At 29.9% G+C, this 12,622-nt stretch overlaps 2 protein-coding genes across 2 annotated transcripts in view; one reads left to right on the forward strand and one right to left on the reverse strand.

Moving 5' to 3' along the window:
* LOC126901242 (cardioacceleratory peptide receptor) overlaps positions 1-12,622 on the reverse strand; it is a 99,526-nt gene that overhangs the window by 41,673 nt on the left and 45,231 nt on the right. The gene's annotated exons all lie outside the window — the stretch shown is intronic.
* Positions 5,179-12,616, forward strand: LOC126901234 (uncharacterized). Its single transcript, XM_050677594.1, has 4 exons — positions 5,179-5,569; positions 5,674-5,763; positions 6,170-6,259; positions 6,789-12,616. The coding sequence occupies exons 1-4, from the start codon at positions 5,487-5,489 to the stop codon at positions 12,349-12,351; spliced, it is 5,826 nt and encodes a 1,941-aa protein (XP_050533551.1). The 5' UTR covers positions 5,179-5,486; the 3' UTR covers positions 12,352-12,616.

A 12,622-nucleotide genomic window follows, 5' to 3' on the forward strand; every position in this document is an offset into this window, starting at 1 on the left:
TTAATGAACAAATTAAATTAAATTAAAAGATTCACCAAAACAAAATTCACTTTAAAATCTCTAAGTGTCATTTAGTTTTAAGGAAAAATATTCTATGCCCAAATTAATTAGAATAACGACTAAGTGTTTTAAAAATTAAAAAAAAAATATTCCAAGTCCAAATAAATTAAAGATCGACTAAGTCCCGGAGAGTGAAATCTTGAATAGAGGGTCGTAGATTTTGTGTATTCNTAAGTCCCGGAGAGTGAAATCTTGAATAGAGGGTCGTAGATTTTGTGTATTCTAAAATCGCCGAAAAAACTGATTTTAATAGGAAAAAATGGGTTTTTATAGTAGACGAGGGTCGTGTAGCGATCCCTAGTGTGATTTTGGAAACTGTAGATCTTAATTAATAGTTAAATATGATTGGCTGGACCTAATTGAGAACCCACGCATAGGCGTTACTTTGAATTTGTACGATAATCAGATTTAATTGCCTACTTTATTGATTATTTTATGTTTAAAAAAAGGGAACCCTGTTTTGGTGATCTTGTGAATTCATAATATATGACATACATGTACAAAAGATAACATAACATAATATTTTAATATTATAAGTGATAATATAATATTACATAAAATAAATCGTTAAAATTAATGAAGCTCTGAATATTTCAATTATAGAATCTTTTTAAACACCAAAAGATAATTATAAATGATTACTATGATTTTTATTAAAGTGATTTATTACGATAAATATTGTTTACAAGTTGGTTGAGTTTTTAGCGTTGATGATTCAATTTAAAGTACAGGTCTTGACGTTGGAGATACTAAGTAAATTAACCGTGAATGATGTCAATACTTTTATAAATGTCTAATATTATATATTTATATACGTTATAAATAGTCTCATTTAAAATCGACTGTGTTTGAAATTGACAAGGCTTAATCATTCTATTATAATAATGAATGTACAGTGTTTTATTAACGATTTATAGTTTGTGTTAGACAGTACTAACAAAACTGTATCAAAAGATATCAAATAGAAGAGCAAATATTATTGAATTACAATTAAAAATAAAGTTTAAAATTTAAATATACTATGTCCGGTAATGAACCATAATAATATATAATAGATTTTTTTAAATGACATTATACATTTTGTTCAATACTTGGTGAAAATATTAATTATAAAGAAATAGATACGACTATGTATGTATTATGATTGACAATGCTCAAAAACTGGTATTTGAATATTAGTTTGGACTTCTTACAAAATATGTCGCATAAGCTAATGGCATTTTCTTTAAAAAATCCTTTTTATTCGATGCAATATTCGTTATTATTAATATTTGTTTTTATATGAATGTACTTTATCAAATTCATGATTATAAATCTGACGGTATTTTTAAATATAAATTGGACTTCTAAAAGTTACTTGGAGTTACTAAGAATTACACGTCATTAATTTAATGCAGATTTTATAAGCTATATTTTATATTTAACAGCACAAAAGAACATTTAATAAAATTAATTTTGTTACTGTCAATTTTTTATTTACAAATTATGACAAACTAAATAAAGTTAATATAACATATTTATATCAATAGACCAGAATTTTAAGTTTATACATATTCTTATGGCTTTTATGTAGCTCATCAGAAGAAAAAATATTTTTGATTAATTACTAAGATAAAGAAAACAGTATTTCTTTTTTATTATTTAAATATATTTTGATGATTTAACTTATTTTTCAGTTACAATGAGTAATCGAGAAGCTATTTGTTTTACTATGACGTACATTTTTTTTTTGTGTTACAATGCTCTGCTTCTACTGAACCGATTTTTCTCAACAATACCATAAAAGAAAAAAAACCGTATCTAGTTGAAANTTCTCAACAATACCATAAAAGATAAAAAACCGTATCTAGTTGAAACTTATAATACCAAAACTTTGAAAAATTCCCTTCAATCCTTGAAATAAAGAGAAATGTCCCAATAAATTATTAATTTTCATAAAACAAACAATAGTTGATATACAGAGTTATTTTTTTATCATAACCCACTCAATTACTTACTGAATAAATATATTTAAACATTGATTTTTTGGTTTTCTTTAATTATACAATACTTTAAAAAATATTCTTGAATTATTAACTATGTAATACTTTTTAAGTTCGTCCCTTATACCTTGTAAGAGTGTCTACTTTGTTTTTTTTTAAATAAAGACATATTTTGAATTTAATAAAATGTTTGAGTTTTTAATTTAATAATAAATGGAATTTGAATTTTTAATATAACTTTATTTGTTTATATCAAATAAATAAACAAAGTTTTACTTAAAAAGTATTACATAGCTAATAACTCAAGAATAATATGTAACTAAAGGTAACCAAAAAAAATTTTTTAATTTTTTTTATTCTGTAAGTAATTGAATGAGTTATGTTAAAAAAATCACATTTTATTATATTGTTTTTTTTTCTACAGACACGCATAAAAATCAGTGATCCATTTAAAGGAACAAGCTTCTTAACACGTACCTCCCATAATTGGAAATGCTTTACGATTATAAAAATGTTTGTTAACCTTAATCATAATTATTTTTTTTTGCTCATATTTTGAAGGAAAAGCAGTCAAATATTTTCATTGTAGTTTGTAACGTGACAAAAGTATTTGGTTGTTTTTTTTTGTCTATTTGTATATATATATTTGTGTTGAGCCGAATGCGGACTGCGACGGCATTTGTTGGTAAAATTATCATGATAAGGTGTTGTGATTTGTTTATGCGCGTGCGAGATAGTCAGCTGTGTACTACTTCGGACCGGTTCATGGACGGAATTTGTGTGTACATTCACCCCGCTCCTTTCCTATCTTGAACGTCATTTGCACTGCTCACCGCATACATTGTCGCCATATGATTTAAATTGTTTTTAATAATTTCCGGCACTGGGTATTTAGTTATTTTTTGACCCCTACTCTAAAGGCTAGCCGTTTGGTCGCCAACGGACCGCCGGGTCAATCGTCGGACGGGTTGTCGGAAATTAGCCATCATCGGAACTGGTCGTCGCTAATTTTCGTCCATAGCGGTCTTTTTTGTTGTGTGCGCTGCAACTTTTTCATTTTTTTATATATATATTTTCGTGAGTGTCCGTTATTTTTTTTATAATGTAATTATTATTTATATTGGCGTCGGCTAAACCTGCCTCCATATTCGTTAGCCCTTCGGGGCTGGTAATGTATTAGTTTTGTATATAATGTTTTGAGCCAGTTATTTTTTAGTGCGCCGTGCCATAAGCACGTGTGGCGAATTTTTTTATATAGTTTTTTTTATAGGTGCCCTTATATTTTTTTATTTAGGTCCCGCAACATGACAGGTGGTCTTGCCACCTGTCATGTTATATCCATATTTTTTTGTGATATTTTTTATAGGTTTTATAATATATTTTATTGGGTGATGAAATGTTATTGGTACAATGTGGTGACGTAGTGCATTTTATTCCGGGGTGTCCTAACGTCTTGCAAGCTAAGCCTAACTGCCAGAAACCAGTCGCTTACTTGGGACGTATACCCGCCGTGCTTAGCGGCAATGCTGCGATTAATAGCCGGCGGGTACCCGAAGACGTTCATCGTATTCTCTAACAATAAAAGTGTAGGTGTAACTATTTTTTTTATTAATATCTGTTTTTTTTTTCTCTTTTTCTTTGTCCCCTTTAATTTATAGACGAGGTTTTTTGACCATTCGGTTTTTTGCCTCGTAATAACTTAATTTTTTGTTTTTTTTATTTATTTAATAAAGTCCCCTTAATTTAACTTAACCATCATCTGTTTCTTCTTTTTTGCGTGTTCCATCTTCAATGGACTCGTGTATTTTTTTTTTCCTTTCAAAAATCAACTCCCCTAGTTTATAAGGTACGGGCAACGGCTTTGTATAAGGTCATCCCTGATCTATATGGTTATGTGACAACTGTCACGAGGTTTTGGTGTATATCTACTATCAACGACTCAACGGACATCAACTTTAATATTTATTAATTATATATTTGTTTTTAATTGTTTTAATATACAATAGTTAATTTTTTTAAAGTCCTACTGTGGTCCGACAATACACTGTCTCGCCCCGTAGGTTGGCGACCCTCTTCTTATAATTTTGTAAAACGCCATGAAAGTTACAAATTTTTCGTTGCGGCCAATTAATTTGATTTTTATATATTTGTAACCTTTCAAGTTCATTAAAGGACACCTCTTTCGTGCTTTTCATGTATTAGTATTCCCCTGAATGAAATATCCACTACATATTTTATTAGAGNAAGTTCATTAAAGGACACCTTTTTCGTGCTTTTCATGTATTAGTATTCCCCTGAATGAAATATCCACTACATATTTTATTAGAGAAACTCATAGTTTCAAACTATTTATAATTTATACATCAAATTTTACAGAAATAAATTAAAAATAAACTAACAAATGACTAATATATTAGTAATATTGACAAGAATTTCATGAATTTAATTATATTTCTAGTTAAAATATTTTCAAAATACTCCAATTTTGATTAAAACTATTATTTATTTGTCATTAATTTTGTTTTGATATTATACAAATATTATTACTTAAATTGTTTGAATGATAAGAATAAGATTTCACAATAACATAGCTATTTAAAAAAAAAAATTTAATTTCTTTAAAAACTCCTAGAAATAATTTAAAATTTGGTAAATTAATTATTGCATATAATATAACAAAAACTTGTTATAATACTAATGGCTGATGTCATAACCATATATTTAAATTAAATAAATGGTTTTTCATCCTCCTAATGCGTATTATAAAATTACTGAATCGATAAAATTTTCTGTTATTAATTTCAGAAGAGTCCTCGTGTATGAATATCCAGAATATAATACATTAGTTATTTAAACATATTTACCAGTGATTATAATTATTATTATTTCAATATAATTTGAAAACTATCTATACAGAGTGATTTTTTTACCATAAATCACTCAATTACTTTCAGAATAAATGTAATTTAAACATTGTTTTTTTTGGCTTTCTTTAGTTACACAATATTCTTGAATTATTAACTATGCAATACTTTGTAAGTTCATCCCTTATGCCTTGTAGAGTGTCAACTTTGTTTTTTGATGTGAAACATCTATAGGCGAGGGGTAAAAATAATCGTTTGCGTGGCGACGCTTGCCGTGGCGATGCGTCGCCACACTGTAAACGGTATATATATATAGTGTGGTGACGCTTGCCGTGGTGATGCGTCGCCACACTATAATATAGTAAATATATATTTATATATATATATATAGTGTGGCGACGCGTCGTCATGTGGAAGTGACATTTCCCCCACCGCACCGATCTTGGTCTTCAGTGTACAGTGTTGTTTGATTACGGTACATATAATAAACATAAAACATACCTGTTTTTTATTATTTTTATTATTATTTATATTATTAATAATTTTTTTTTAATTAATAAATAAATAAAATCGCATCAAAATGTCTGACAGTGGTAATTTACAAAGTGAAAGTGAGCAGCCTCCAGCAAAAAAAGCGCGTTATGACATATTATCAAGTCATGAGTAAGTTAATTATATTTATATAATAAGTTATAAGTTTGTATTCATCAATATATAAAAGTCACATAAATTTATTTTATTATATATTTTTTTTATAAATATGTCAGTAGCCAACAATCATCGCAGTGGTCTCAAAATATTATTATTGAAGCTAGACATCAAGATCAGTTAAACACAAGACATGCCATTAATGTTATGTAAGATTTTATCAATATACTAGTACCACAAAATATACTAATAAGGAGAGGTGGTCAAGGTGTGGGCCTCGCCAATTTTTATAAAATCTACATAGGTCTATTCTATATTAAACATTAAACCACATTTATGTCGAATTTGTTGCCAATTTCCTTAAGCCGAGAAAATCGACTAAAAATTAAAACAGACTTTAAAAGTATGACCTTTTTATTAGCAATAGTCATCAAGTGTCATAGTCTAGTCGGTAGCGCGGATGTGTGAAAGACTATATGACACAAGTTCATTTCCCAATAAGGACAAATTCTTTTTGCATTTTAAAAATAATTTTCTGTAGTATCAACTTCTATTAATTTATTATTCATTTATGTCTTTGCAAAGTTTTTTTTATTTTTTTTATAAATATTTCAGTAGCCAACAATCATCTCAGTGGTCTCAAAATATCATTATTGAAGCTAGACGTCAAGATCAGTTAAACACAAGACACACCATTAATGTTATGTAAGATTTTATCAATATACTAGTACCACAAAATATACTAATAAGGAGAGGTCAAGGTGTGGGCCTCACTAATTTTTATAAAATCTACATAGGTCTATTCTACATTAAATATTAAACCACATTTATGTCGAATTTGTTGCCAATTTCCTTAAGCCGAGAAAATCGACTAAAAATTAAAATAGACTTTAAAAGTATGGCCTTTTTATAACCAACAGTCATCAAGTGTCATAGTCTAGTTGGTAGCGTGGATGTGTAATAGACTATTGGAGACAAGTTCGAATCCCAATAAGGACAATATTTTTTTTGCATTTTAAAAATAAAAATTTTCTGAAGTATCAACTTCTATTATTTTACTATACATTTTTATTAAATTTTATGTCTTTGCATTTACAATACTTTGAATCATTGGTTGTTAATAGTATAGGTTTGGATTTTATTATTGAATTATATTACATAAACTTTATATTATTATATTATATTATAAAAAATAGTTTGTCATGCTTGTCTAAAATTTTTATACAATTTTTAGAGTAAATAATAATAAAAAGGAAAGTCAAAAGCGATATAGGGAAAATAATAGAGAAAAATTAAAACAACGTGAAGCGGAAAGAAGAAAACGAATGAAATGTTTACAAAGTACTGCCGGGCCATCTACTTCTTCAAACACTAATACCATTGAATTGAATGATGAAGATACAATAAATGTTATTTCCCAATGTTCTTCTGGCTTGGAAAATACATGCACAGATTCTATTCAAAATAATGAGCAAGCTAATAAAATAAATGCTCTCCAAAAAAAACGAGAACGCCAAAAAAGATACAGAGAGCAAAACAGGGAAAAATTAAAGCAGCGTGAAGCGGAGAGAAGGAGACGTTTGCGAAATGTAGAAATGATACCAGAAGTGTCCAATTGTCTAAATAATGAATTTACAGAAATTATAAATGATCCAATAATAAATGAAACAGAAACAGATTCTGGGCGTGACTTTGAAGAAATACAGCACGTAGTGAATGAAGTACCTCAGCAAAATTTAAGAGACATGTCAAATACGTACAGCCAATTTAGACACCATAAATTAGCTCATGAATATTTTCAAAATAATTTTAAAAATAATGAATTTGGACATGCTTGTTCAATTTGCGACCGACTATGGTTTGCAAAAGATTTGAAGACACCATCTGCATCTGGACGTATAATTGATATAATAAACGTTGGGCAAAATGTGGATGTTCTCAAAATATGCTCTACTTGTAAATCAGCACTAGATAAAAATCACATTCCTAATATGTCTGTGTATAATGGATTTCACTATCCAAAAATACCCCAACATTTGCCAAAAATAGATTTTATCACCGAAAGGCTTATATCTCCTCGAATACCTTTCATGCAAATACGTAGATTGAGACATGTTCAAGGACAATTTGGTATATACGGACAAATTATTAATGTTCCTGTTTCTGTTGACACTATGGTTCGGTCACTTCCGAGAAATGTCAATGATGAACATTGCATTTACGTTCATATAAAAAAAAAATTGATTCACAAAAGTAGTTTTGTTCAGGGCTTAATTAGCATTAGATCAATTAAAACATGGTTACATTATTTGATTAATACTCCTTTATATCAGCATTACCAAATAACAATTGATGAATCATTTTTTAATCAAGAAACACCATTGATTACACAACAGAATATCGACGAATTCAGTGAAAATATTGATATTGAAGAAAGTCTTTCTGCTCAACAACAAACTTTAGTATGGAATGAAGACAAGTATTTAAGATTAGCACCGGGGCAACAAAATATTCCACATAGTTTATTATTTGATGAGCATGCTGAAGAGTTATCATTTCCGAGTATTTATATGGGACACTTTAGGGAATTTAAAGATACAGTCAAAGTTACACCATTTATGATGGCATCTAGTGAATTGCGACGTAAGGATCGCCGAGGAGTCAATCCCTATCATTTGTTATACATGGCTGTAAAAATTATGAGACTGCGAGTTCGTGACTGTTTAACAATTGCATTCAAACATGTTGGTACAGATACCAATATAACTAAAGAACAAGTTCAAACCGAAGAGTATATTCATAACTGTATAGAGTCCAATTTAGCTTTTTTAAGGTCAATACCCAATTCAGTATGGTACTGGTCTACAAGAAAAAAAGATTTATTTGCGATGATTCGACAGCTAGGAAAGCCAACAGCATTTATGACATTAAGCGCGAATGAAATAGGGTGGCCGGATTTATTAACATTGTTGAATAAATTAGCTGAAGAAAAAGAAGATGTACAAAATATTAACGCATCAGAACTTAGTTTCATCCAAAAAAGTTCATTAATTAACAATGATGCCGTAACATGTGCTATTTATTTTAATAAATTAGTTAATGTTATAATGTCAATTTTACAATCGAAGAAATTTAGTCCTTTTGGTAAGTTCAGAGTTATAAACTACTTTTTGAGGATTGAATTTCAACATCGTGGAAGTCCACATGCGCATATTCTCTTGTGGCTTGACAACGCTGCTATAGATATTCTTGGAGAAGATCAAAAACAAGCTATAGAAATGATTGATAGTTTAGTGTCAGTATCAACGTCGGAAGCATCCGGAAATATCAAATTACTTACGCATAAGCACACTTTTACATGCTACAAAAAAATTGGCCCAACTTCAGTACAAAAGTGCCGATTTGAAGCACCATTTATGCCGTGTAAATCTACAATAATTTTAATACCGATGGATAAAACGAATCCACATTACAAAGAATATTTGAAAAGATATAATGAAATTAGAATCAACTTAGAAAGTAATGACTATGACAGTATTGATGATTATTATGAAAGTAATAATATCAGATCAGATGAAGAATATAAAAATATACTAAGATCTGGTATAAATAGACCAAAAATATTTTATAAACGTCATCCATCAGAAAAATGGCACAATACTTTTAACCCATTTGTTTTCAATGTCTTAAAGTCAAATATGGATTTCCAGATAATTACTGAAGAATATTCTTGCGCTGCATATGTCGTCGAATATGTAAATAAGACTAACAGAGGCATTAGCAATTTGCAACGCAAAATAATAGAAGTTATGAATGAGAATCCAGAATTTGACATCGTTGAAATAACTCGTAAAATGAGCGTTGACATGCTGAATACTATTGAGATGAGTAGTCAAGAAGCGGCTTGGTATCTTTTAAGGTTGCCAATGTCTAAATCATCAGTTGCGATTCAGTACATTAACACTTGTTGGCCGATTGAAAGACAGAGGATAAAAAAGACACAAAAGCAAATAGATGAACTTGATGATGACTCTACTGATATTTGGAAGGAAGATTGGCACGACAAATATCAAAAACGGCCACAAGAATTGGAAGAAGTTTCTTTAGCGCAGTTTGTTTCAAAATATACTAAAAACAGAAAGGGAGAGTACGTCAGAAAACAGCATCCTCAAGTTATTCGTTATAGAAATTATAGTATGACTCAGGATTACAATGAGTATAGAAGAGAAATGGTTACCTTACATATACCATTTAGAAATGAAGACACAGAAATATTAGCAGATATGAAATTCACAACTACATACGATGAGCGCGAAAACGAAATTTTAGAAAAAAGAAAAGAATTTGAGAAAAATATTGATATTCAAAAGATAATTGATAATTGCCGACAATTATGCCATGAGGATGAGCTGGTAGATGACGAATCAGAAATTCAAGATTTTGCGACAAGATTTCCAGAGCCAAATCCCTTTGAAGAATTTTACAGAAATCCGAATGCTGCTGTAAATGAAGATTTACGTATAGCTACGCTTAAAAACTTAGGAGCAATAGCCAGAAGAAGAGAAAATATCATGAGCAATGATCGTTTTTGCGAGCTCATGAGAAGCGCTAATGAAAAACAAAAAGACTTACTTTTACACGTCATTCATCACAATATATCCGCAGAGAAGTCACCTCTACAATTATTTTTTACTGGGCCAGCTGGATGCGGAAAAACCTTTGTGATAAAATTGATAATGGAAATATATAATAGATTTTCTGATAACGATGGGTTCTGTAATTCATACATTACGTGTGCTTCAACCGGTAAAGCTGCAGTAGCCATTAACGGAACTACTGTTCATACTGCATTGAAAATATCGTTATCAAAACTAATTCCGTTGTCAATTGAAACAGCACAACAATATCGATGCTTATTTAAATATGTCAAAGTTTTAATAATTGACGAAATTAGTATGATTGGTGCCGAGCTCTTAAACCAAATAGACGCAAGATTAAAGCAAATAACTGGAAATTTTGATGAAAATTTTGGTGCCCTAGACATAATTTTGATTGGAGATTTGCGACAATTACCTCCAGTCCGTGCAACTCCAATCTACAAGCAGTCAAAACAACGGATGGTTGGACCCTTACTTTGGCGAGGATTAAAATTCTATGAACTAACTCAAATAATGCGTCAAGCTAACGAAAGGTTTGCTTCTATACTCACAAAAATTGGCAGTGGTATTATTTTAAATGATGATGAATTGGCAGTTATCGAGTCTCGATTTTTTACAAAAGAAGAAGTCTCACGGCGGTGTCCAAATGGTGTACGCTTATTCCATGATAATGCATCCGTTAATGCATATAATATTTTAGCTTTACAAACTGAAAATAAAATAGATTCTGTTGCAATGGATATTATTTCTGGTTGTACTAATCATGAGCAGGAAGCAAAGATGAGACAAAAATTACATAAGATGTCAGTGATTGATACAGGAGGTTTGCCATATGAAATTATTTTTGTTATTGGAAAGCCCTATATTATTACAACTAACATAGACGTGGTAGATGGATTAGCTAACGGTGCCGTTGGAAAGCTTGTTTATATAGAACAAAATGAAGAAAACCAAGTTACTCGCGTGTGGCTCATTTTTCCAGAAAAAAACACTGGTATGGTGGCTAGAAGAAAAGCGACAGCTTTCGTTGCAGAACATAATATCGATAGACGTGCTGTACCTATTGGACGTCGAACTTCGAGTGTATCACTTAATAATAATAAAACTATTATGGCCAAACGAAATCATTTTCCAATAATATCAGGATGTGCTATGACTATTCATAAGTCTCAAGGAGGTACTTATGACGAGGTGGTCTATGAGTATAGTAGAAGTCATAGTATTCCATTACTTTATGTAGCTTTAACACGAGTAACAAGTGTTGAAGGGTTATTTATTTGTAATAGTCAGGATGATCTAAGGTTTTATCATGGAAGAAGAGTTGATCCATCCATTTCAAGTTTACAACAAGAATTTGAAAGGTTATCGTTACATAAACTTACTACATTGCAAAAAGGAATCACTGATTTTATGAACTCCAGAAATAAATTAACTATATATACCTTAAACTGTCAAAGTCTTAGAAAACATACCCCTGATTTACAAGATTCTGTTTGTCAAAATAGTAACTTTTTACTACTAACTGAAACGTGGCTTCCTGCAAATGAATCAGTTGACCTTCCAAACTTTCATTGTATAGCTAAATTTAAACGGCAAAATGCGAGAGCTGCTGGTGTTGCCATTTATAAAAAAAATAATATTTCACATATTACTACATTGAACATGGATCTAGCAATTCAAAATACTGCAGATGTTCATGTCTCCCAAACATCTATTGGCGATATTTGCGCTTCACACGTTACATTAGAAAATGGAAGTGAATTAATTATGGTTGTTCTATACATTTCACCCAATAAAAAAATAAATGATATCATTTCATTTTTACACGAGAGATTATTTGTGTATAGTCACAGAGGGTCAATAATTTTGAAAACTAACAAAGATAGACAACCATTGATTTTAGCTGGGGACTTCAATATAAATTTTGGTAAAAATGAATCATTGCCACTAGTTACATTTCTCGAAGAAGAATTTCAGTTGCAAATGAATAATAATCCCAAAGAACCTACAACTAAATATGGAACGACAATAGATGGTATATTTACAAGATACCTGGGCAATGTTATTTCAAATACTTTTGTTACGTACTTTAGCTATCATCGTCCACTCGTCACTGTAATTTCGTCGGAAGAAACATAAAATATAAAATTTATAAAAGAAGTCACTTATTAAAATGTTGCGAGTGGTGTCACAATTAGAAATAAATTTTTTAATTTTTGTACTTAACAAAAAATGAATAAATATGTATTTAACTGTCATTATTTTATAGAAAATATTTGTAATACTTCATATTTTCATTTTATCATATTTAATTCCTATTGTAACCTAATCTTCTGTGCGTATAACTTGTAAAAAATAATTTCGATGTTTCACATCAGCCAGGCGTCCCGTGACGGCTCACAGTTTTTTT

The sequence above is a fragment of the Daktulosphaira vitifoliae genome, unplaced genomic scaffold (assembly GCF_025091365.1).
Source record: "Daktulosphaira vitifoliae isolate Bord-2020 unplaced genomic scaffold, ASM2509136v1 Scaffold_1, whole genome shotgun sequence".
Classification (NCBI taxonomy): Eukaryota; Metazoa; Arthropoda; class Insecta; order Hemiptera; family Phylloxeridae; genus Daktulosphaira; species Daktulosphaira vitifoliae.